At 39.9% G+C, this 27,917-nt stretch overlaps 1 protein-coding gene across 1 annotated transcript in view; it reads right to left on the reverse strand.

Annotated features, from left to right (window-relative positions):
• Positions 1-24,011: 24,011 nt before the first annotated feature.
• Positions 24,012-27,917, reverse strand: part of LOC133953184 (zeta-sarcoglycan) — a 131,043-nt gene continuing 127,137 nt past the window's right edge. Inside the window, exon 7 of the mRNA XM_062386981.1 lies at positions 24,012-27,523. Within this exon, the coding sequence (XP_062242965.1) occupies positions 27,317-27,523 (207 nt within the window). The 3' untranslated portion in view covers positions 24,012-27,316. The remainder of the gene's footprint in view (positions 27,524-27,917) is intronic.

A 27,917-nucleotide genomic window follows, 5' to 3' on the forward strand; every position in this document is an offset into this window, starting at 1 on the left:
TTTGCATAATTTTCACTATGAAATTTCCCCAGCTGTATTCTTACCTGGGTAAAGAGCAGCAAACATTTGCATTCTCACGTACAGCCTCTCTGGAATGTTTTAGGGAATCTGTCCAGAGTTCGGCACATGTCTCGAAGCAGCAAGTGGGAGGGATGCTGACAATTTGAAGCATAAACTCACACATATTTCACAGTGGATAGAACAACACTTCATGGAAGTGGTGTAAGAGACGACTGTAGTAAGGTTTCTTCTTTGATCACAAAAGGATAACCAAAGGACATTCAACAGTGATGGTTTCATTATCAAGCATTGTGATTGGGGTCATTAGTCATCGACCAAAGACATTATTCATCTCTGCTCCTTCAAATAAACCGAGAGCAAAGATAAGATTCGTATAATACTTCTTCTTTGACAAAACTATTTGGCTTTCAGAATAAAAACATGAGTATTTTTCCAGAAAAGGCTTTTATCCTCCGAGCTGGTCATAACCCATGGAGGAAAATTCTGCAGAAAAATTTCTCCTAGCATTTATTATACACATTAAATACACACTTCTTGTTTTTGTGTGTGTGTGTGTGTGTGTAAAGGTTGCAATTAAACCGCAAAACATTACATTACACTGGGCAGGTTTTCAGGGGGATTCATCTCTACAAAGGCGCTGCTTACACCTCCTCCAATCCTTTTTAATTTGACAGATATGTTTATCCATTTTGTGATAAATTGCACACAATACATCCCTGGCGCCCGCACAAATGAAAACTGTAATTGAAATTGATGCAGTGGATTTTCATGAAGGCATTGTTGTGCATTTTGTTTTACATACAAACCTAATTTATTACTGAAAAGTGTCCAGCACTTGTCTCAGTGGATAAGATGTTATGTTTATGGGGAGAGGTGACTTTCACAGTTGCATCAGCGATGTAGAGGTGAATTAAATGTTGAAGGAGCCATGAATTATAAATAATAACCAGCAATAATCTAAACAGGCAACAAAATGAACACAACAGATAAATCCACTAGAGACCTAAGGAGATATGATTCAAGGCAACAACAAAAATAATGTTCTGATACCAACACAAGAATAAATGAATGACAAACAGGACACTATTCTTCTTTAAAGATGTTGCCACATTGAATCGAAAATTTACGAGAAGAATTCAACATAGAATTTGTTGGATATTTCCTCAAAATTGAGAAATAAAAGATTCACACTATAACATGTTGTTGCACTGTACTAAATACAGGACTCAAGATTTTTAAAGGGTTGGACAGTTAAGGACAGGACACCACACATCTATTGCACCTAGGTCCGTCCTGGGAGAGGGATCCCTCACATGTGGCTCTCTCTGAGGTTTCTACGTATTTTTACCCTGTTTAAAGGGTTTTTAGTAGTTTTTCCTTACTCTTGCTGAGGGTTAAGGATAGAGGATGTCACACCATGTTAAAGTCCTATGAGACGAATTGTGATTTGTGAATATGGGCTATATAAATAAAATTTGATTGATATAGTGACTTTAGCCAGGACAGAGTGCTTTCCCCTGAGTGGAGACCAATGTTCCCAGTGTGGAGATCAGTAGCTGCACAAACTCACTTTCCTTCAGTCTCTCACTGGATCTAAAATATTTTCCTTGTCAGTTTGGTTTCTTCAATGTGACTAACTGTTTCTCTGCTCATAGCCTACATGACACTATCTTTTCACTGCTGTGGATCTGTGGGACTGAGGCAGACAGAAAACACAGGAAAGCAAGAAGGGTATTAGCTTCCCACTTGCTTGAGTAAGCAGGTGCAGTGTGGAATTTGGACACAGGGTAGGTTACATATTTAAAAACTTTGAATAAACAGGTGACCAGTGCTCCGTCATGGCGGCCGCTGGGACCCATCGTTGAAAGTGACATCATCAGTGACGCCAACAGCGCATTCACATCAGCAGCAATGAGAACTGATTCGTGAGTCATGCTTCACCAAACGGCTGCCCAAAGCAGCTTCAGGTCCTGCAGTCGTTCTTTACTTGCAGCAGCTAAAATTCCTGCACATACATTTTAAAGTTTCAGAGAGAAAACTGCCACCAGCATCACCACAGGCCAAACAGCCCATTCCAAACAGGCTGGTTTATAGCGACCACTGCACCAGTCAATAGAAGGAGGCACTGAGTTCCTCTCCTCTGACCTGCTGGAGTGGCGCCCTATCTGTTTTGTGGAAACCTCCTGATTTTCAAATTAAGTTGTGGGGCCAGTTCAGATTTTTATGATTCACACACATTTGCCATAACAAAGAAAAATCAAGGATTTAAATAAAAATTCAACCTTTTCACTCAGACACCAGCACATCAAGATATGAGGAAAAACTCAAAGTGATATATTACTATTATTATTATTCATAATGTTGATAATATTATTAGAAGTATAATTGTAGTAGTAGCAGTTGTCTAAGTGATTGCATCTCTGCAGCTATCCCTCTCCATTACATGTATGAATGGGAAATATGGTATACAATGATTCTTGCATATTTCCATCTGTCTAAATACCCCCGTAAGATGTTAGTAAACATTGAAGATCAAATCCATCTTTAAAACTGCTCTCATCCATTTGATTTACTCCAGAGTAAAATGTGTCTCTCATACGAAGAAAAACGTAACTCATAAAGTAAAATTGCACTTCTGATTTAAACCTTCGTTGAAACTATTGTGTTTTCTAGTGTACATCTCCAAAAAAGACCAATTCATCTTTACTCTTTCTGCATGTATGCCAGAAGCTCTCTCCTTCAGTGAGTTAATACCCACATAAAAACCATGACTATAACCAAAAGGAAAAAAAAAGAGAAAAACCCCACAAAGAAACCATTTGCAAATTTCAAACCTTAATGAGAAAGTTTTGCAGTGGCAGCAGGAAATGTGGAAGGGTTGACACCAACTTGGGCTGTGCTGAGATTAATTATCGCCATTTTTTCCTTAAAGGGACAAAGAAACCAGGCGAGTAAGGGTTCATTTAAATTCCAACAGAGACCTCTATAACATTAGCATTGACTTGTATATAGGAGTCCACACAATGCACAAGTCAAGATGATGAAAAGCAACGCTCGCATATGTGAAGAATGATGAGAGAAACGTCGGCTCTGACTCAGAGGGACCATTATACACTGATAGCAGCTCGAAATGCACGTCTATATGTTCATTTGTACTGGTGTTGGCCTCTGAATGTACAGGCTGCCTGTGACCATGTATCAATGCAGTTTCTCAGGTGACAGGGCAGCATTTGGTCTCAAATTGAAAACCTGCTGATGAGAACACATCAGATGCAGAGTGAAGGAGTAGATTAAGTGTCTTGAATACGAAAAACTCTTACTTTGTTACTGGTGTGAAAATCAAAATGACTTTTCAATTTTAAATATCAGTCACTTCTGAGCTCAAATAACCAAAATATCGGGGTATTTTATTATTAATATGAGGAAGTTTATTTCACAGTAAATTAAAAATATTTATTTTTAAGGAGTCTATGTTTGTATTTGAGGAACTGAGGAAGGGCAGAACCCAATGTCTGCAAATCACTGCATGACCAAAACATGCAGCATTCAGAGAGAAAGAGAACAAATGACTCTGTGCCCTCTGACATACACACAACATAACCTCAACATCCAAGGACCCTTCATACTTCCCACAACAGCAGCCAAAAAAAACCCACCACACAGTCACCTTTAAAGTTTAGAAACAGTGACAAGATAATAATTCAATTTAGACATTTCTCTTATAACACAATTTAAACCAGACGTTGGTACTTACTCCAGAAATTCTTAGATATAGAAATCCTAATATTGTAATCCATGTATGGAGAGAAAGAAGCCAAGAGGAAGAAGTGGGTATTATCAGTTTTCTCTGATACCTGAGTGTATCATTTCACAGATGTTGTAGGTGTATAAACAGCTGAATGCGAAACAACTGAAGTCAATGGCGACATATACCTCAGACGTAACAAAAAAACAATCATATCCTCTCACCAGGTGCATTCACTGAGCCTCAGAGACGCCATCGTGGTGCCACATATCAGCTAGCTTAGCCACTACCAGTGGACTTTTAGTCTTAAAACACGGTGTAAATTACCTTGTTAACAGTCAAATATGAATGTCGGGGCTTCTGGACACTTGGGTGGCCCCACACAAGCAGGATGAAGGCAAGTTGTGTTTTTTCTGTTGATTTATTATTTCTGTCCACTGTCCCGATGGACAGTGGTGAGTAGATAATGAGTGAATTTGAATTTTTCGGTGGAACTATCCCTTTAAGGGCCTTCTCATACCCAGCTGACGGTTTAAGTGAATGTTAACAGAGGATTATGAGAATCAAGTGTGTTTGAAATTATAGAAATTGGTCCATGACGAGTTCAATTTCTCTACTGCTTTCATTTGTTTGTGCAATTCACAAACACATATAAAAAGATGTGCTTAGACAAACAATACAAAATACTCTTAATCATACACACACACACACACACACACACACACAAATATGTACACAAATGCATTTTCAGTTTAACAGATACACACACGTACACAGGGATAAACTCAAAGAGAGCAAACTTAGCAAGGTAAACATATCCACATCACTGCACATGCACCCACACATTCCCTCTCTCACACATTTCCATTCCCACACACACACACACACACACACACACACACACACACACACACACACACACACACACACACACACACACACACACACACACACACACACACACACACACACACACACACACACACACACACACACACACACACACACACAGTCCCTCCACTGCCCAAATCCTCTCTGGCCTGTTTAGAAAACCCAGTGCTTTCCAGTAAATCCGAAATAAACTAATCCCGGAACATCAACAAATGCAATTTTCAGCTTAGCATACAACACATGTGAATGGTAGGAAACTCTCCATATGAGGATGTGTGTGAGGAAATGGATGCGTGTGTGTTTTCTCATGCTGCAGGTATTCAGCCAGATAGAAATGAAGGGGTGTTGATGAGGGTGAGAAGGTCTGCCATGTCAGTTTGAAAGCCTGGAAAAGAAAAGGGGTGGAGAACAATATATCCGTCTCACCGCACCGGATTGCTATTTGTGTGTCCGGAGGTCAATGATGTTACCACATCTCAACCTCCACAAAGAGAGAGATGCTGAATTGTAAACAGAAAGAGCAAAATGAGACCACACTATTCCAGCCAATCAGCAACAGGGGGCGTTCAAACACCAAGGTGAACACAACGAAAAGCTAACTCTTTACAAGCCTGAGTGCCGTCTGTGGAGAGTATGATGTGTAAAATACAAGGCAAAACTACTGACATGTGGCAAAAAGGGTAGAAGAGAGCTGGAGGAAAAGGGTAAATTAGGTAGATCTGGTAAATCTGGCATAGCCGGACAGTGACAGCTTAAGGAGAAGGAGCAGTCCAGGAGAAGGAGAAGGAGAAGGAGAAGGAGTAGGAGCAGTCCACCCTTCTGTCGCAACCACACAGAATAAAATGAATGTCAAACGGCTACGGCATTGATTTTGATCCGGCCAGGGCAAAGATCTAAAATTGCTGAAGCTTTCCAACGGTGAAGACAGCACAGTCAGACCACGAAAGAAATTCAGCCCTGGCCTTATCCTCTGGGATTTGCCAGTGCCCTGAATGACAGGCACAAAGAGAGCATCGGCAGCAGCTCACCTGAATGTCCTGATGGCCAGAATTACTACCATTGCTCCTATGCGTTCAAAGGGCAAAGCTCATATTGTGCTCTCCGTTGGAGCTACTTTAGTTGCCTGCTCTTCCTTTTTTCCACTGCAACACACTTTCCGACCTCCACCACTGCACCTTAATCTTTCACAGGGTCTTTTAAATGCTGTTCACCCTACCTCACTTTCCTCAAAGGCTCCTGGGAGGGTAAGGAGATGCGCTTTCCCTACCGAATCTGAAATATTTACATTTTTGACATTTTCATCTTTTTTAAATGGAGTTTAGAGACCTTGGTTGAGTATCACACACTCAATTGTTATTGAGCACCTGTATCCCATTTATGTATTAATTATAAATATCAATTCATTCCTTTTCAGACTGCAATGGGTAAAGAGACTTTCCTGAATCATCTTCATCGGAAGGCAGCTCCGACTGATAATGAGTCCCTTTTCTTTAATCCGATGGAGGAAAGCGAGGTGAGCAAAAACTGTACAAAGTGTCCGCAGTGGCTGCAGTTATAATCAAAGGTATTTGTTACATGGGAAATAACTTTCTTCTACAGTGTGATCCAGCAGTACACCAACAGAGACGGGCTCAATGTTATCTTTGTATATCTGTATATATATATATATATACCCATATTTGTGCCCATGAACATCAGTGTGTTGCAAGGTTCGAGCTTCAGCATCTGTTCAGGTTACATCTGTGTGTGTCTGTGTGTTTGTGTTCCGGCCTTGGCTGGATAAACATTAATCATTAGCTTCACCATATGGTGTCCATGTTGATAAAATTCCCATGACAGGCAGGGTGCCTTACTCTGGTGAGAGGACACACACGTCCAGGTGAGAGCACACACACACACACACACACACACACACAGTATATAAACAGACGCAGGTGACACAGAACCCCACAGCCCAACAAGAAACTCAATCTGTGACACAAATTCCCCATGCTGCCACCTCTGGGTTTGGGTCTGTCTGCAGATGTGTTGTTCCTGTTGCCAACAGTCATTAACAAGAAAAAGGAATAAACTTGACTTGATGTTCCATTTCCTCTCTGAAAACTGTTTGTGTATTGTATCACAGTCACACATTTGACCACTGCACACACTTTTTTTTATCTATTATCAACAGCAAAATTGTCTGGAGGTGGATTGTGGGCGGAGCAAACAGGCATAACAACATCACCTCATTATGATAATATCACGATAAATGTGGTTGCAATTACATTTCCTGTGGAATAAATTGTTGCAGCGTAGATGCATATAGATTAAATATATACTGTTTTTAGTTTAAAAAAAACATTATCGTAAATTACTCCACTTTTCACAGAGAAATAATTATTTCTCATCTTTCAATTATGAGAAGAAAAGAAAGTATCGAGAGTATCACTAAGGAAAATTCAACATAACTGCAACCTGAAAAACATCTTTAGCATAAAGCTCACACATTTGACCCACATTACCATTCTATGCAGTGTGTAGTGATTTCATTCTTCCACTAATGATGGACTGCAGCTGCTCATGATTGGCTGTTGTTGTGGTCCTGGAAAAGAAAAGGTCTAATTGCCAAAAGAGCTTCACTGATGACCAACACAATATGTAACTAGAAAATAGATCCCAGGAAATTCTGAACATATTTCATTTCCAAGTCAAAGACACTTCATATTAATCACACATACTCACACACGAACACACACACCGCAGCTTGTTTTGTTCCATGGAGCACACACATTATACAAACTTGACAATACGAGCACACAAAACTGGAAGCTCGCTCGCACCGTTTCATGAGGAACACATCAAGGGATTTTCCACCGACGTAGCCATTTCTCATATTCAGTGTAGGAGACACACACACACACACACACACACACACACACACACAATATGTAATCACTCTTGTTCAGTCTGATACCATACTGGGCGCCAAGCAACACAGTCACAGCTAAATGTTGAATTCTCCGTCATCTTTTACACTCAACATTCCTAAAGACGTTACTAGTGGTCGCCAGCACTAATGAGACTTAACTCACGCTCTAAACGTGAGATGAATTAAATGTAGGTTGGTGCTCAGTTTTTTGTATCTTTTGAATCCATTTTCTTTGATTACACAGACTACATTGACGTACAATGTGTATTCACTGTTATTCATTGATTTTATTATTATATGTATTATTATGTGTGATTCAGCCGGGTCATTTTTCATTTCAAAATAAGGATTGAAAGTTCTACTTGCTTTTTTATTTTTGAGCAAATGTGCTTCAACCTCAACCCAGCGTGAGACAGATTCAAACACCCAGTGTCAGCAGGTGTCTGCTGCACAGGAAGGGATGTGTTTTATGTATTATGTATGTAGTTTGGAATAAACAGGAGAAGACGAATACTCAGCCTCAACAGAAAAATAAAACAGGGACTTCCTCACAGACCTGAGCAACAGAAAATCAAGGAAAAGGAAAGTACGGCACATTAATTACAGGCTGTTTGTCTTACGGGTAATTGTTGAAGTGTCATCAAAACTCTGATGACTCTGCTTTTATTTTGTTTCATTAAGAGTTTCTCTGCTGTTTTTATTTTTATTTTGTTTTTAAGTTATTATTATTTCCTCATTTGCACATCCATGGAGGTTATGTCTTCATCTTATTTGCAGGATTACGCCAAAACATGTTGCTGGATTAGCATAAAACTTGGTGGAAGTATGTGGTATGAGTCAGACGATAATCCATTCAATTTTGATGTGGATCTGGATTAGGCACATGTGGGGGAATTATATTCATCAGTGTGTGACATTGGTGAAGCTTGGTTGAATTAAAAGGGACAGTGGAGCCTTGGCAGGGGGTGTGCACTCTACTGAGCGTGATTCTAGTTCAAACATCTTAAGACCTCTATTTGTTCATTTCACGTTCAGATTTTGCTAAATTTTTCCTAAATCCCTGTCCTTTCTTTCAAATATCCCTGCTCTGTTTTGGTTTTCAGGGATTCCTGGACTCCTGAGGCAGGAGTGGTTCTAATGTTAAAGTTGAGCAGGCTTGCCAGCTGGATGAGATACTGAGGCCTGGTTATATGAAAATGTGCCGACAGAGGTTCTGGGTTTGACTGGTTTCCCGATTATAGAGCAAGTCAGGCAAGCGTGAAGTCAGGTCTGGGTTTTAATGCAGGATTACAGATGAAGGTTTGTGGCTGAATATTGCCAGACAGAGGCAGGTAGCTGAGGTACAAGTTTCTTCAAAAAGACAAACGCTGTCTCACTCACCATTCCCTACATCACCATATAGGGCCTTTTATCTACAGAGAACTAGTAGCTCAATATGAAAAAGAAAGAACACGCTTTGGGACACAACTCAGCACATTGTTGCAGTGTTATGACGCAAAGCAACGTCAGCCAGTTGAAACAATTTTAACGTCCCAGTATACAGAAAGAGAATTAATCCACAGACCCACAGGACTTTACTTTTAATTTCAGCTCCCATGTAAACAGGTCAGAGCGACCACACTGCTTGCGGATCTATTTTTTCCATGGGCCATGCATAGTTCACAGCACGTTAGACAGTGAAAAGGATCTTTGCACACAGTTTCAAGGTAACTGTTGAATATAGTGCCTTGGCATTTAGTTGAGTACATAACCCAAAGAAATACAGTAGTTATAAAAGCAGACACGCAGCACAACCACAGCGCTACTGGAACCACTGTGGCCTGAGCATAAGAGCCAGATCTTAACATATATTTAAAACGTTTGTTTGCACCAAAGCAAGAAACTGTTGCTGCACCAAGGTCACACTCGGTTCCGGTCTGCTCTCGTATTCAATGTTAAAGAAATGATCCTCTCAAAATTTCACAACCCAAAGATTAGCAGGTATGAAGTCATTAACTTACAGGTGCATTCACTCCACCACTTCCAGTTAATGTGCTAACTGTTTCATCAGGTTCAGAGGATCACTGGGGAGCATGGATGGAGTTGTATTTTAAATAGTGCTAATACTTTCTTTAGATTTAAGTACATACTTGTGCTTATTTGTGTGTATATGAGCATTTCAAAAGCATGTTTATCTATAAAGGCGTTTGTGTGTGTGTATGTTTGTGTGTGTTTGTGACCCAGCCTATGCATAGGCCTAGTTAAAGAGAAATAGCTACAAGAGCAATAACATCCCTGACTAAGCGGCAAGGGATTCAATTCCCGGGTCATTTTACAAAAGCGTAGTGTGATTGAGTTGGTCTGCACATTGAATTCCGTATTTAATTTCCTAAAGATCCCCAGAGCCATGTTTCTGTTTCCAGTTTGTCCTCCTCATGAGATCAGGATGGGGGACTAAATGAAGGGCTTTCTCCTTTTCTTCCCCTTTTCTGTCCATCGTTTTCTTTCTTGGTAAAATGCAGAACACTCAGGGTTGGAGGAGGCGACACGTTAATGAGCGTTCTTGGTGAAGCAACACTTTCCATTATCATCTCTCTCCCCTCTTGCTGCTGTAAGAGCATTTTATCGCAGCTTGAATTCCTGTTTTCTTCTTCCTGCCATCTCTCGCCTCAGACAGCCGCTCTCATCCCCTCACATTTCCAATATTATTTATTCATTTTATCGCACTTTCTTCCCACAAACAAATAAAAGTTAAGTTTAACTTTACAATCCTTCATTTCAATGATTGTTTCAATGGCCTCCCTCTCCTGACTTCTCTTCAAAGAATATTCGTTTATCCATTTCTCTTGGAAAGAACATTTCAGCTTCCACATTCCGTTTTCTTAACTTAACAAACACCATGCTGCTCGTCAGCGAAGAAACATCAGTGTTATGACGTGTCTTTTTGTGTCGCTGGGTCACAGAAAGACTAAAATGTCTTAAAGTGACCAATAGGCCTTGAAAAGTTTATAAGACAATAAGATATTAAACACTAGGTTTTAATTGTGTATAGTTATGTATACTAAGTCCATGCTTTAAATTAGTTTTAAGGTGAAATGTTAAGGCAGCCTGCCTATTTTGTAATAAAGATATTAGCTGTTATTAAAAGACAAATCAAGAACAACAGGGAGCTGATACCTGAGTGAACAACCACCCTGGTCAGAATTTATTTCAGTACTCTCTGCTTGGCTGTCTGTAAAACAATGGGTCTCTCCTGTCCCTGCCTGCAGTTTGTGGCATAATATAATCTGGGACTCTGATATTCCTTCATATCTGACATACTTGTCATAGGTCTTAAATTTGACGTCGAACTGCAAGAGGTTAAAAAGTCTTAAGTTTACATACACAAGTTTGAATTGTTTCACAGGTCACACAGTGTCCCCCTCTGAGACAAAACCATTAATTAGCCATTTCAAAGACGCAGAGATCAGCAGAAGCAAAACTATAGTAGATTCTGGTGGGAGTAGTATGTGTAAAACGTTTTGAGCCAAGGACTTCCAGCATGCTTCACAGGACAATAGATGCACCTGGAAATGTTTTTGTCTTCATCGCAGAGGATGTTCGGTGTGTGCCTCCGGTGGATAGTATTGAGTATAACCTAGAGGACTGCTAATGAACCAAAGATGAAAACACAAATGGCTATTCAATCACCAGAGTATGGACTTGAAATGCATCGCAAACCCTCTAACAATTGAGTCACGCTCCACAGGATACACCTTAAAGTCATTACCCTTCCATTCACATGTGCAGATAATTGAATTTCTATCTAGGAGCTAGTAACTGAGTTAGTGCTACAGAGCCAATTATAACTGCATTAAAACTGATGAACACGGCCACATACAAATCCTCAGGAAGGTGAGTAATTAAATAACAACTTACCCTTTTAATGTCACCCTTATTCCTCTGCTCTGACACTGCACACACAGCGTCTCAGTTCCCACAGAAATTCAGGCCCCTAGAACAAATCTTAATCGGCATTTTGTCTTTTATAGGATGAAAGGAGGAGATGTGAGCGTCAGTATCACCAGTTACTCATCGACTCCTGGGGTGAGCCATGTGGGCAAAGCACCATGCGCCAGTCTAGTGACAGAGATGTTATATTTAATTTTCCACCACTGCTGTGACATTTCATCATATGGGGTCAGCTGTTGTATCGGGCTAAATTGGAATTACAAAGAATCAAAGTAAAATAAATAAAGATATCATGCTGTGCATCCTCTGATATTGCACCATTTCTTCTTCCTTTGTTTTCTCTTTTCCTCCAACTGAGAAACATCAGCTGCATGCAAAGTATGCTCATATTGGAAAAAAAGAAAACATGTAAAGCTTGTTGGTTTTGCATGGGGCAAAGCAAGTAATCATTAAATCAAATATGGCGCATATTCATAAATCACAATTTACCTTGAAAGGGCTTTGCAATCTGTCCAAGGAGGAATAAGTGAGGATTTTCTCTCCCGGAATGGACAGATGTACACTGGGTATCATGTGTAACAGAGTAAATCAGCAAAGGCCTTTCTTTTTTACACTTTATGAGAAAAGACGGTTTGTAACATAAATCCAGATGCGTCAATGTTTCAAGCATTCATGCAAAATTAGAGTTATGTGTTTTAAAAAAAAGAGGATCATTTCAATCACGTTCCAGCAATTGATTCTGTCTCCAATACGTAAAAAATATGTTATTATTATTTATTTACGTTTTCAAGCTTTAAAGTTTTCTTTCTTTAATATTTTTCTTATCATGAGTAGCAGTTTCTCTGTGAGTTGTTGTCCTTCTGTCATGTTCAGGAATGGGTAAGGACCCAAATGTAGATCACAGACAAGGATGGATTCAAACAAACAGTATTTATTATGATTTATGAGTATAGTGACAAAAGATCAGGCGTCTGAAAAGCAGTGTCCAACACTTAAGACAAAAAGAAAGGTCAAAGGATGTCAGCAAAACGAACACAAGGGAAAAAAACAGGAAAATGCTAGAACACTGGTTGACTGACAAGACACGGACAAGAAGAGACAAACTGACAGAGGGAAACTTAGAGTCTTTATAGACAAGGTAAACAAGACATAGGTGCAACTAATACAAGTGGGGCCAGTAATAAACCGAAGAGGTAAAACACACAAAGACAAAAAATGAATCAAGAGAGACACACAAAAAACGATGTTTCAAAATAAAGGAGGAAAAAGAGAATTCAGTATGGAGACAAAGACAAAGACAAAAATACAAACAAAGTCCAAACCCAAGGGGATTTTGATCCCTTAAAATAAATCCAAAGTGCAAACACAAAAAGTTTCTCAAATGTTCACAAAGGCAGAAGCATGACAATAACAGCGAAGCGGCAAAACATTTTGACAATGTTTTTTTTCTTGTCACCCTTGTCACCTAATAACCTGTTGTTTCACCACAGGCTGTGAGACTCGCCTGGCATCTGGAAATCGTATTGTAAAAAGTTGTCAGGGTCATTGTTTGTATTTTAGTGCAATTAAACATAGAAAGCAAAACAAACCTCAATAGTCTATTGTCATGGGGATCGAGGAGGAAGGTGACAACAAGGCTCAGGAAGAGGTCAATGCTGGCTCTTTTCTGTGACTTCACCTTTACCGTCATGCATCATATTCACCATCATGCTCGCCAAATGCCCTCCTGCATCACCTGAGGAGGAAGGAGGGTATGCTTACAAATAGAAATATAAAACAATAAATAATTTGAATAAACCCGAATGGGGCTACAACAACACACACATATGAACTGGAAGATCAAACCACTTACAGGTAAGAAAGGATTTCTTCTGACAGAGATAAAATAAAATGCATGTACATCACCTCTTATTCATCTTTGGTTGGTGCACCGCTCCTGCAGGTTCTGCAATACCAGTGGGTGGAGCAGACGGAGCGAGCCCCTTCCATCAATGGTTGTTATGTCACAACACTTTCAGTTCAGACAATTGGCATGTTGCTTCAAAAAATAAAACAAATGCAAATCAACACTCATGTACTACATTCATGCCAATACTCTCCTTACAGTGCTTTTTTTTATTTATGCCCTCATCTGTGAACCTTTGTGAAGTCTGATTCAAGATGTATAAATTAATTGAAGATATTCTTTGTGACATCTAATTATGATGTCTGAGATGTCACAGCAGCAAAGCTTTATAGATACGTGTGATAAATTATACGCGTGTGCTCCATAAATACACACAGACGTGTGTAATGACATCTGTTCTGCTGTCGGATGGCTCGTCAGCCTGTGAGTCAGACATACAGATGTTTAGCAGCTAATAGCAGCTTGATGCCTCAGCGCCTCAGGAGTGGAATGTGTATTCATGAGGTGTTAGCTCCAACATCTGACTTTGGCCTTCTCTGATTGGTTAGAAGGGTTAAAAATCACTCTGTATGTGACCAATGGTCCACTGTGATTGGCTAACATCACGTCAACATTTTAAGTTCATATATTTTAACTCAAGTGAAAGAAGTTTTGCCCGACACGAGAGCTGGGAAGTTTCGTCTGTTTGGGTGTTTACATTGACTTTGTATGTAAACTCATTGCGTGAAAAAAGTTGGGTAATGTTTTGTGTGAATGCACAAGAAGAACTAAGTGTCTACCTGGTGTTGGGATTACGAAGCTGAGTTGCAGTCCCACACATTTCTATGAGCTCCATTTAGACCAGTCACACACCCCAAAGCCCGTAGAGACGGTTTCTGCCCCCCGCCCAATTAACTCAAAATCAAACAGATGAGGAATTCCGCATAAAAACCTTAAAAGAATAAAACAAATAAGAGAAGCAATCTTCAAATCTCCCATTCCAACCATCTGTCCATCCATTTTCTAAAGCTCTTATAATTTTAGGGTCACAGGGGTGGGGGGAATTTATTCTCACATTCACACCTATAGGAAATTTAGTGTCATTGTTTCACCTTCGCTGCACGTGTTCCTGGAGAAAGCCCCGGCAGACACAATGAGATCATACATTCTCCACAGAAAGACCCGAACACAGGTTTGTACCCAGAACCCTGAGGCCACAGGGCTAACCACTGCACCACTGTTAATTTTATCCTGTCATGTCCTGTGTCATTCATGTAACTCTCCGCTTTGATGCCACCAGTATGTTATTTGAATTAAAGACTAGAGTTTATTTCACTCAGCTCATGAAATCAGACACTTTATTCCAGTTCAATGAGTCAGACATGAGGAACTCTAAACTCTGAAACTCTCTCCATTACTGCTCTTGACACCTTATAAAGTGTATGCAGCACCCCAAGCAGCCGTCCCTGTGTTACCATTATCTTGCTCCACTGAAGGTGAGTGTAAAGTGCCATATTATCATGAGTGAGAAGGTGCACGCAGGCAGCTTTGGCCTCAGCCGGGGTTGGTGGGAGCCTCATTTGGGCTTTGATAGCTGCTAATAATAGGGTCTGAATGTAAGAAAGAGAATTAGGGAGTGATGTGTTTTCATGAAGTCGATTCACAAATTGCAGGATGTGCTCGCGTGTGCCAGAGAAAGCTATTGTAGTATAATTGGCTAATGGGTCTGCAGGATCTGAGGTGTCAAGAAAAGGTAATTGGATGATGTGACTCTGAAAGTAGCTGTAATTGGCTAATATCAAAAGTGCAACTCAGAGCGGCCACATTGTAATTGTTAGGTTTGACTTCAGAGGCGAGGGAAGGGGGAAGAAACTAATTATCTTCAGGCCCTTTAGAACTCTGGGTTTGTTCCTAATCTGGTCAATGTGATTTAAGGAACAGAGACTGGAACTGTTTTAACTGGCTAAAGCTCTGTTCCATGTAAAGTACAGTATGACTATATTGACCCTTCATTTGTGATGAATGTTAAAAACCTTTACTGTCCACCATTAAATCCAAGGTGTTTCTCACTACATGTGCGACTGTGGCTCTGTGGAAAATTTACAGTAAAAATCTCTCATTAGCTCCGACGAGGAGTTTATTTCCGTTTGTTTGTCTGTTAGCAAAATTATGTAATTTTTGTGTATTACTCCAAAAAATTGTGGAGAGGGCCATTAAAAACAAGCATGTGTAGAGTGTAAATATCTGGTGCAATTTGGTGGTGATGATTGTGGTGTTAAAGTTGACTAATCAGTAGAAATAGGTCTGCATAAAACTAGCATTCAAACAAACACACACACATACACACACACACAGACACAATATCCAAGCACAAGTGTGAGATCTTGGGTTGCTCTGTGCATCCAGGAATTCATCACACATTTGGTGCAGACCTCTGACTGTCAAACAACACACACACACACACACACACACACACACACACACACAGTTACACTGTAATAAATTTGTATAATATCTGCTCAGTCATTTTAATAGAAGTGAAAGGGAGACAGAGCTCATATTATACAAATGTAATGGTGCTGCTGGATGGAGCTTTGCTGGGAATCTCTGTGGAATCGAAAATGTGCAAATTGTTAAAAATCATGAAGCAGTTGTCGGTATTTAAAAGTCCGACAGTATATTCTTACATTGTTCTGATGGAAGGTGTCATCAGGCGACAGAGGTGAAAACACTACAGAGGTCTAATGACTTTTGAATCTGCTTCAACTTTCTTTGTTTAAAATGCCGGAAATACAACAAATATGAAAAAAAATGTTTACTCAATAGATATTTGCTATCTTGAAATGTCAGTGCTGTTTGTTTCCTGGTTCAGCTCTCGACCACTTTGATGCCTTCGCTCAAAATGGAAATTTTTGTCCATACAGAAAATGACATGTTGCCTTTAATGGTGCTTTTGATGTGGGATTGAAAAGTTGTTTCAATAGCTAGTCGGACCTCAGGGAACATGAACTTGTCGACCTCTATGCAGACAAAGTGTCTTCAGAGTGGAGACACTGTTACGACGCTGGAGCAGCTTCACACAAAGTGTCAGGTCAGCCAAGTCAGTACCTAGTCTCAGAAAGCATCTTAAAATCAAAGCGTTTCTAATTGTATTTCTGATATTGTTAAATGTCAAGTTTTACATGCAGTTTTCTTTTTTATTCTCTATTCAAATCAAGTTTTCTTGTTATGTTTCAGCTGATGGTATGAGAGGATTAAGGCTATAAAACAAGTGTTTTCTTACTTTTAAAGCAAACCATTGATATTCATACGTAGTGAGGAAGGCAGGAGTAGGAGGTGCACTTATTTTAATATTTCACTATCATAATGCAATTACACACTGGAACAACAAAGTGCAGTGTTTTTATTGAGACTTGGCAGCAGATATACTGCAGGCACAGCACTGGCAATGCAGAAAAACTCTCAGAGTTTGTTAAAATGGACATTTGTCGTGTGCTTATTTGATCACTTCACAAACAGTGACATCTGTGTGATGAAGTGAAGTCGGACTTGTGTAGAGAACTCATTGATCACGTTATGGGGCATCTGACACAAGTTTCGTTGGCCTTTCCCTCCATCACACATTCTGAATCCTCAGCAGGCTCTTCGAAAGTAATCAAGCAGAAAAATGTCAAAACAAAAACACAGAACTAAAGTTGAAAAGCAGCCTGAGGGAGAGCAGCACATTTATAAGGAGGCCATAACTTTCCCACAGAGGAGCATACAGTGTAGAATTTAAGAGCCAAGTATCAAGATCTTCAGCCAAATTCAAGAGTGTGTGTGTGTGTGTGTGTGAGAGAGAGAGAGAGAGTGAGAGAGACAGAGTTGGCTAATCCTTTTCGCTCAGCAGCAGAGCATCACTGACTGTCATTGACGTCGGAGCAGATACCCCAGGCTACTGTGCTCCTCCCCTGGTGGCCGATGTTTACAACAACCCTGACTCAAACAACAACAACAACCACATCAAGCTGCTCTCACTCTCTGAGCCTGACAAGAACAGCTACTGGAGGGCATTCCCTGCTGCCAAGGTGACTTTTGTCTGTGTGTGTGTGTGTGTGTGTGTGTGTGTGTGCTGGGTTACATCCAGGTTACCCAGAGAGGGATAGGAAGATCACTGGATTTTGTTAAATCACAAAAAAAAGAATTTATTGGAATTACATTTTTTCACCAAATATTGATGCTCTGCGGTTAATTATTCGAAAGGAACTTCATAATCCCTTAAGATATAGTAATATTTTCGATACCAATTAAAAGGAAAATTACTGAATCCACAGAAAAAAGAAAAATGCTATTGAAGTAAATATAAGTGCACTTATTATCAGTATTATTATTATTATTATTATTATCAACATTAATAAGATTTTCAAATATCATTTTCATTATACATAGGGTGATTAATGTTGGTTAGATGTGACAAACAGCAGCCGTCTGACTTCCAATGCTTTGTCCCTCATCTTCTATTTGGTGTTCATGTCCCACACCTGCAACAAGTAAAGAGGGATAAGAGATGATCGGACGTATTTACAGAAGAAATCCAGTTTTATTGAACAGTTCTGTTTGTGTGTTGTGTGGAGAACTGTACGGACCAAGGTATCTGCTGTGTCAGAGGAAGCACCACAGAGGCTAGTGCGTCTTCAGACAGTAGCCTTTTTGGAGATTAGTGTCTGAGTAACTTACTGCACACTCAGTCGATTATCAGCCCGCTCCACCTACTGGTCACACGTCTTTATGAATACTTCTTGGTTTTTATGTATAAAAATAGGACAATTTATGCCAGCGGCACTGCTGAGAGTGGTCATTGGGCCATCTGAAAAAGTCCTGTGGTGGAAAAAGGATCTACAGTTTCATATTAAGAGTAGGCTGAGGTGTAGGCCCACCAAAAGAAAATCAACACTTTGTTAGTGCCCACTATTTTGATGAAATGTTTTCACAGGTAGATGATGTATGGAGCATGAACAGGAGTTTTTTGTGTGATTGTGACCGACAGTGAGCCTGAAGGCTGCTACTGCACAACTTGACCTGATGTCTCAGCAGGAGCCAGAGAGATGCTCCTGGTCTTCTGTCTGTCTAATGAGCCCAACTGACATGTAGACCTACTGAGTCCAATTTAAACATGTGCGACTTCAGACTGGGTTAGACTGAGTCTGTCTCTGAGCCCAAACTAGAGTGGCATGTACTGCTGGCAACAGCAAGCTACATGTTCGATGCTCACAGCATAGAAATAGAAAAACTGTGTTGATGAGTGTTCACTTTGTTTGAACTGTCTGAGGTTGGTGCGTCTACATATGTTTTATAGTTAATTTTACACTCCCCACACTGAAACGTGACGATTAACTACAATCATCCATGTCACTCCCTGAGAATGGTTTTATGTTTTGATCAGAAATGTATTCACTCTTTTTATAATGAAATGTTAAACACTTACTTTAGTTTTTTTCAGTTGTTATTAATACCGTGTGCAATGTGAAAGGTTTATGCTGCCCTCACGGCCACTGCTTCTACACTGCCACTGTCTGTGGGAGAAATATCAAAGATTCTGATCTGTCCCCTTCTTCATAATGTCCTCCGGTATGAAAAATAAGGTTTTGACAGTAGCTCAGGTTTATCTGATATAACATCAGGGCAGTGGATTTCCTCTGTCCACTGCAGGTTCAGTGAGGAAAATATCCTCCTTCTCCCGCCCCTACAAGATCAGAACTCATAAAGATAGAGGAGGCAAAAATTAAAATAATAGACGAGCAACAAACATTATACATTATGTATTAGGAAAATCTACAAATTAAAATTGAAACACATCTCAAACAAATGAAAGCATTTCACACAAGACAGTAAGATATCACAAGGGTTAGGGTTAAAAACTGTTGAGTTCATAGAAAACTTCAAATGTGCACATGACTCAACGTGTTTTGAGCAAATCAAAGAAGAAATTGAAAGTTTCTATCATAATGAAAATTAAGAGCAAGTAACTTAACATAAAAAAGGCTGTTAAGGCTCTTGTTGTTGTAAATATTCCTCTGAAGAATCAGTTCTATCACCAGTGTTGTTGTGTGTTCAGTGTTTTGTGCATCAATAGCAGCTTTCAAACATCCACTGAACTCTAGATATTATCCTCACATTATCCAGAGGGGCTGCATGTGAGAACGCAAATGTCCAAGTCAGAGATTCTGAACATTGTATAGAGATTCTCCTGTTGTCCCCCTGGTAAGGGAGGTATGAGATTGTTTTGTCTGTTCAGTTCCAGGTAAATAACTTTAACGTGACCAGAAACATACTTGACTCACATCCACATCCGTTCTGCTCAACTGCTCAACACATCTTTTTTGTTCAATAGATTTGACCTGACATACTTGGAGAACCTCATAGAGGGCGTAACCACATTATTAACACACTACATACTGCACATGGGTTTTATTTTTGGTTACCGTGCTAATGTGATGACAAACTGACACTCAGAAGGAAGAAACAGGGAGAATGACTTCGCTGACTCATACTCTGCCCACTGACTTCCTCCGGGCACAGCACGCTCCACTGTTTTCTTTATTTTCTCAGGAAGTGGCTGCAAACAGACATCCCACACAATTTGTGTCCAGACTGCACATCCACACACACACACACACACATACACACACACACACACCCACACACACATACACACACACACACACACATACACACACACACACACATACACACACACACACACACAGTAAAGTCCTGAGGATGCATCACTAGATCACAGAGATCATTTTTAACTTTCATTACTTATCCCCATCACCGAACTCCCTCAGGATCACCTTACTTCACTCTGGAGGCACACATGTTATTTCTCAAAACAAAAATGTCACATTTCCACGATTTTCTTTGGATAATTAAACAACGTATAAACTCAGTGATCCAGTTGGATAAACAGCATTATTCTGCAGGGTTGTCAGTTTGTGAATTCATCAACGGAGAATATATTTTTTCTATAATTGCAGCACTTTTACACATGTGCCTCATCATCAGAGCTCAAACTTACTGGAACCAAAAAATGAAGTGTATCTGTAGGAGCGGTATTGAGGCATGTCGTCACACCATTTTGAAAACTACAGACGTTTTTCTAGGGAACACACACTGAATATGTGAGGAGCCTTAATGTCACACCTTTCTTCTTCGCATTTCCAATAACATCTTGGTACTTTCTCCACACAAACTGATAATTCAGTCCACCCAAATTAACACAGCTCGCTATTGTGCCTCTGCATGGTTATAAAAATGGCCACACACGTGTGTCGGCCATTCGCGGAAATAGAAGACCTTATCTGGCCTCCACCTCTGCACCATCCTTCAGCCTCTTCTCCTCTCCTCTAATGTGTCTCAAATAGCACGGAGGAAATTAGAGAATATTATCTTGTGCTCGTCATTCACATGCACACTCTGCCTCTGCTTTGTGTGTGTGTGTTTGTGTGTGTGTACATAGTGCCATAGTTTTGTCTGGGAGACTCAGTGAATGCGGCCACTTGACACTGCGACTTCATGAGTCAACTAATGTCACACTGTCATTCAGGTAAAGGGATAATTTGTCTAGTTATTATTAATGGAGTTCATATCTGATGAAGCTGAGTGACCGGGGGAAGTCAAAGAAGACAAGGCACCAATGAGGGGACTATTTGTGTTCAAGAGCCAATCAGTGTGTGTGTTTCTCTACCCGTGCCTTTTCCTGAACTGTCATTGTGTAACTGTAACTGTAAAGTATGTGTAAATATGTGGGGCTTCATGCAAGAACCCAAAGTACAGATTCTCGTATTTTCAGTTTACACCTTACGGGTGTGCACGAGTGGTCCGGACCTGTCGTAAGAGTCATGATGAATTTGTCAGCTGTCCTTCACAATTGTTTTTTCACTAATGTACCATATCTTATAATTTTGAAGCAATATACAATCACACCTCAGAATTATGTTATTAGGTCAGTTTCTCCAATTCAGGCTAAAGATGTCCTCCACTCATATCACTCCAGATCCACCTTGAACCAATGTCAGGAGCGTCTCACAGGTAAAGTATCCTCAGAAATGTTCCTTTCTACAAACTTCTTTGTGAACACCAACGCAAAACACATTTCTCTTTTTATCTTTATTCTCCATCTCCATGCTCTCTAAAGTTAAAGTTCTGATTGTACTTGCTTGTTGTTTTTTCTCTTCAAATCTGAAGTCTCCTGAAATGTGATGGGTCACATCATCCTTGATTATGTTTTAAGAAAGAGAAGCTGGAAGAGAATCAATGCCACAGCTCTCATTATTGCTACACTCTTATGGGTGCGACTTATTTTCACTAACAGCATGAAGCAGCCAACAACCGGATCCGGTCATCATACTTACATGAGTGCTCACACCCATCAATGAATGAATGCAGGAGATTTTCAAGAGCATGGTCTTTAAGAAATCTAACATTTTCTAAAAGACCCGTGAATGTGAGAATTCAAATTGCAAATATGTTCTCTCTCTGCTTTTTATCAGGAAGAGCCACAACACTTATTTCTGCACTTTCTGGTTTCACCTCTACTTTTGCTTTCTTATTACCTTACAATATATGCATTCTTTGGTTTGAGTATTCATTATGAGATTTACAGCTTTTCTACTGCATGTTGTAAAAGAGATGATTCACTGTATGGAAAACTAGAGATCTCTGTGAAGGTCACAACAACGAGGAGAGAGTTTATTTTCACTCTGCAGACCGCAGACTTTAATATTGACTTTGTATTTCAACTGATCTGCAATTTTACTTTTCAGAATAAAGATCCACAAAAAGACATGTCTGTGCCCTATGTAAGTTGAACATTTGCTCTACTACATATGCACAATTGTCTTATGGTTTTCTCCAAATTTGGAATATGGTTATGGTTTTCTGAATTTCCCACGGGATTAATAAAGCATTCATCCATCTATCTATCAAACAGACATATTTCATTTACCCTGTTAAAACCATTATTGCATGCTTTACAAATGTCATGTGGCGTGCTGCAGAATCGTTTGCTCATTTAGTTACAAAATATTGTGTTTACACTCTTGTTTATCTTTGATGAAGGGCATTCAGTTTGACTAGTCCTTTTCATATTTTTCATAATATGTTTACCCCATTGCTCTGGTTGTGATGCTCTTCATTGGTCTAGCCCTGAGTCCCTGCCGTCTTCTTCCAATTTACTTTCATGCTCAGAATTGATTTCCACAATCTTCCTCTTCTGACATGTCCTTCTCAACCACTTGACGAGCTGTCTCAGTCTCTGGTATTATTCTCAGGGAGGTGCTCAGAGCACACAGCATTTTGATCATTTTGCTGGATTCCTCTGACAACGTGTCAATGTGCAGATGATGCTGGTCAGCCATCCACGATATATCAGTCAAAAGAGAATGTTGATTTGTGGAGTTTTCCACTAATTGTTGTCGTCTTTCCTTTTATCACCACCTTTTTTCAGTTTCAGTTAAAAATAAATTAATTTTCTCTAGAAATGTTTCAATTTCATTTTCATATATTATAGGGTTAAAACCTCTAACAGCCATTGTGAGTGAGTCAAATCATTATAATGATGATTATCATACTTATTGATCATTATTTTCCTATAGTTCTATTTCCTGCTTCCAGAGCAAATAAATGGAAATTAAAGAAGCTTTGGTTATTCTGGATCATCCAAGACAACTGTTTATCATAGCATTGTTCTGGAAAGCAGGAAATAAATAACATGAACCAACATTAATATAACTACAGGACGACAAGGAGACTATAGTAAGGAAGAGGTACGTTAAAGAGCGGTCAGAGAAACTCAAAGAGGTTTAGGACCCTGAGTTTTCACTTTTTCATGAACAATGATATCTTTATCATCCACAATGTGACCTTAGATATCAGGTATGCAATGACATGATTCCAAACAATTCTTCCGTAAGGGTAGAAGCACAGATGCAGTGCGGTAAACTTTTCAAGGGCTGCTGGGAATTGATAAAGAGAACAGAAAAGGGCCAATGAAAAATAAGATGGAGCACTACAGGTGTTGACCACAGGGAAATACACCTCACTTTTATAGAGTTACTCCATTTCTTTCAACAGGGCCTTGGTTCGATGGACACGTTTGAAGTGACAGTAAAATAAAGCGCAGGCCTTAGTTTGCTGTTTTTTGTAGAGTGAGGACATCAGAGACATAAACAAATAAAGTGATTAAAACATGTGGATTATCCAGCCTCTTAAGCAGGGAGGAACTTACACATACAATTATAATACTAAGAGATGTATCTTAACTAAAGTCACTCAGACCAGCTCATCTATTTGGTCAGATGCCATTGTAGTTTCAGGTTTGATGACTTTGAGAAGGAGGATCAGTAGCGTCTTAAAAGCTCAGAGATCATAAGAATGTTCATGAGAAGACAGATCAGAGCGATGTTCCGTGAATTATTACCTGTTCACCTGTAAAGCAAACTGTTAAAATGGACACAAAAGATACAATGTGAAATACAGTGGAGCTGTCAGGGGCATTTCAAGCTTTTTTTACCACAGAAACAGAAAACTCCAGAGATTCTCTTGAAAAACAATATTATTTTATTTTGTATTTTATTGGTATTGTTATATACATGGCATAATTTGTGCTTTTTTTATTATCAAGAATAAAACCATAGGGAACACATCAGAAAATTAAACTTTAAACCAGGATTGAATTGTTATTTTTTTCAGCTGGATATACTGAGAACTCTACAAAACCAGGAGAACAGGGGAGGGAAAAGACAGAAAACTAAATAGATAGGTAGATTGATAAATAGAGAGTTTGTCCACACACTTGGGGGTGTGAACGTTCAAACTGTGATGTGCTTTTACCAACAGCAGCAAAGGCACCTGTGCATCGCTTCTTTTTAGAAATGAAAGTAAGCCTCAGGGCCTTAATTCAGCTGAGTCCATACACATACAACCACATCCATCCCTAACTTTGACCAGGGGGATTTCTGACACACAAATTTGCTTTTTTCAGTCATTGCAGAGGTTGGGTGCTAGGTTAGCCAGCTTGAGAATATTCCGACCGTTCAACACCACCTTAATATAGTGGAGAGGTTTGTGTGTCCCGATGATCCAGGAAGCTGTGTGTGATGCTGGTGGTGTGGGGTAGGAGGGGGTTACCTGTCGATCAGAGCAATGCTCTGACTGTTGTTTGTGCCTATGCACCAAACAGCAGTTTGACATATTCAGACTTCATGGCTTATGTGGGGAACTATGAAGAGATGATTGAGAGGAACTGTCTGTCTTATCTGAACCTGAGTGGTAATTAATTGATGGACTTAGGTGCTAAGGATGCATTGGCCATATCAAACAGTACATTTGAGTGTTCTGATCTGATACCAGGACACCATAGGGGTATGACTGTTGATCAACCTAGAATTATTCAATTTTTGTAAGTCTTGTACTTGGTGGAGAACTGGATTTAGGCCTCTTTTGAGTTTGATGTTAAATTATGTTCATGGCTGGAGTGTCTTGTCTGAAGAGTCTTTTCATTATCGCACAGATTAGATTACTGTGGTATCACATTGTTCTGGACTGGGTGAACCTCATATTGAGGAGTATTGCAAAATCCAACAATGGGACAGTGGACCAACTCTTCACCCTTGTAAGATTACTGGAGGGGTCATGTGAGGTTGCCCAGCAAGTGTTTAAGACTTAACAACTGTGTCCCTAGAGAGGGTGGGGGGTGCACTATATCACACTGAGTTATTAGGAGTTATCTGATCCTAAAATAATTACAATTAGAGCTTTCCTAATAGTACTAGTTTCTGCCAGGGTTGCCCCTTGTCACTGATCCTGTTTGTGGAGTTCATGGACAACCACCATGATGACGGTATTTGTTTGTGCCCAAATCAGATCAATAATATGAGGGACCAAATTAGATTCCCCCTTAATATAGCTTGGGTTGAACCAAAGGCTAAGAAACTCAGACCCAGAATAGGCTGAGGAAACATTGCTAGTATAAGAAATGTCTGGACTAACTTTATTAACTTGCACGTCATGTGACTCAACCCAAGATAAGTAGTAGAATAGAGATGATTGGATATAGACACAAAAACCTCCTTGACTTTTCTTTTCTTACCTTGCTGAACCTTTGAAAGGGGGCATTAGGTGAGACTGAAGGGGCAATCTGCCTGATATTTGAGTTTGTGATGGCTAATGGAGATGGAAACAACATAATGACATGTCATGGTATCTATAAGAGAGTAAACATTTAACAAAACAGAAAGTGACATGGGGTGAAAGCAAAGAGCCGAAACATATTTCAATGACAAAAAATACATGACAAAGAGGAAAGAGGACAAAGAGCAGAAATGTCATGCAAAGGGGTGGAAAAGTGTGACGGATAAGTAACTTAGGATGGAGATGTAAAATACTCCATAATACCAAAATAGTTTTGGCCATCAGCTAACTGACTCTGCCTATCTACACGTGGGGTTCCACACCACATCATGGTCTGTCAGCCTTAGCACCCACCTTAGGCTTAATTTAAAGACTGAAATAACTTTCCTCTTCTCTTTATTATTCTTGTTACTTCTATCCTCGGGAACCCAACATTTTTGGGACCAGACAATGTGGAAGGGAAAAAACGGCACCTGATACAGCTGTTATTATTTTTGAATAAACGTTTTAACTATACCAGTGGAAGAAACCAGACAGTATGTATTTAATTTGTCCTAACAAGGCTGGTGGAGGAAAGATAATATAGGCAGAACAACATTTTCTCTCAGCCCAGTAGGTGCATAAAAACAATAAAAGAAAATTAGACAGAGCACAGAGAAAATAAACAGGGACCAGCAGCAAAATATTTAAGGATCAAAGATTACAGAGACACTGAATGGAGGAAAGAAGATAATTAGCAAGTAAAATATTAGATCTAACATAAATAAAAAACTGTGAAAATCAGGACATTTATGGGGAGAAAGCTGGTAAATGCAAGGCTGAAGCACAATTATTTGCATTAATTGTCCAATGAAAAATTAGTGTTGGAGAACATAGTCACTACTAGGTGCAGATTAATGTGGAAAGGTTAAATTTCAAAATTTGGGTTTAAGACTAGAAGGGAAGAGGGGGGAAGGCCTTTCTGGTATAGATTGGTCCGTTAGCTAGCCATAGCTTCCCACAAGACTGAACCATCGTCTGCTTTAATAGTAAGTTACCTGTAGAGCTAAACCAAAGTCCTCATTGATGTTTGTTAGCCAACTGGTAACCAGAACTTCTAACCCAGAGTCCGTGTTCAGTCCGTGCTGGCAAGTTTGTAGTCCATCACCATATCCTAACAAAAGCAGGAGTGTGTTATCCCGCACATTTCGGTCAAACAGTGAACACAGGACTTACTACAATTGTAAGAGTTTGCTGTTCTCAAGTGACCCCCAAATGTAATCCTTGTGACCTTCAGATAATCAACAATGGCAGAAACAGCCACTGAGGTTCCTGGAGGGACGGTCCATCCATGACCATGAGTGGTCCTTGTATCAAACCAATCAGCTAATCTTTTTGGCTTTCCTCCTGCCGAGATATCCATCATCTTGACTAGCAATAGCTACTGACCAATCCATATTAATTTTGTCGGTGAGGTGGCTTCTCACCGCTCTTGTCCATGTTGATTCAGTCCTTTGGCTGGCATTAGCATCACAGCGAGCTACAGTCCATGTTGATTCGGTCTGATAGCAGGCAGTAGCTTCCCGCCCAAGCCGTAAGCCACATTATTTGGTTGGTTGACGGACATGAACTCTCACCATGCTACAATCAACGTTGATTCGGCCTGTTAGCTGGCATTAGCATCCCACCAGGCCATAATTCATGATGATTCAGTCTGTTGGCTAGCATTAGCTTCAAACTTTTAATAGTCCATATGTCCTCGGCGTCTTTCGGCTTCGTACTTTCAGCTCCAGAGACAAAAGTTACTAGTGGTTTGGCAGGTAGAGCCTTTCTCAGCTGGGGACAGGTAGAGCTTTCCATTGGCGCAGGCGCACAGCTCGTAGACAGTCTGTTTAGTGTAGGTGGTACCTGCAGGCGCCCCCTCCAGGGGGTCCACAGCACTGCCAAGGGGGATGTTGCCCAGTCTGATAGTGTTGGCATCTAGAAAAATCTGCAAACATGAAACAAAGATGATTTAGAAAAAATGAAAGCATAACGAAGAAGAAATATAACACAACAAAACAATTATAAATAAAACATGAAATAGATCCATAGGAGTTGATAGTATGGCTGTAGGGAACTGAGCTCACATGGATATGTGTCTTGCCAAAGATAATAAATAGAAATAAAGACGGAAAGAAAGTTATGTTTTCAAAAAGAAGAAAAGAAACTGGGGTTGTGCAGTACTGAGAAAGAGAGAGCAACTGCTGCAGGGGATGTGACTATATTCTGTGGTCGACTGGGATTATCATCAAGAAAGATATACATAGAGAGAGTGGTAATGTCTATTTAGAATGGGAATCTTTTGATGAAGAGGCAGAGTTGGAGTGAATCAGGCAGAGCGC

This window comes from Platichthys flesus, chromosome 5 (genome assembly GCF_949316205.1).
Source record: "Platichthys flesus chromosome 5, fPlaFle2.1, whole genome shotgun sequence".
Classification (NCBI taxonomy): domain Eukaryota; kingdom Metazoa; phylum Chordata; class Actinopteri; order Pleuronectiformes; family Pleuronectidae; genus Platichthys; species Platichthys flesus.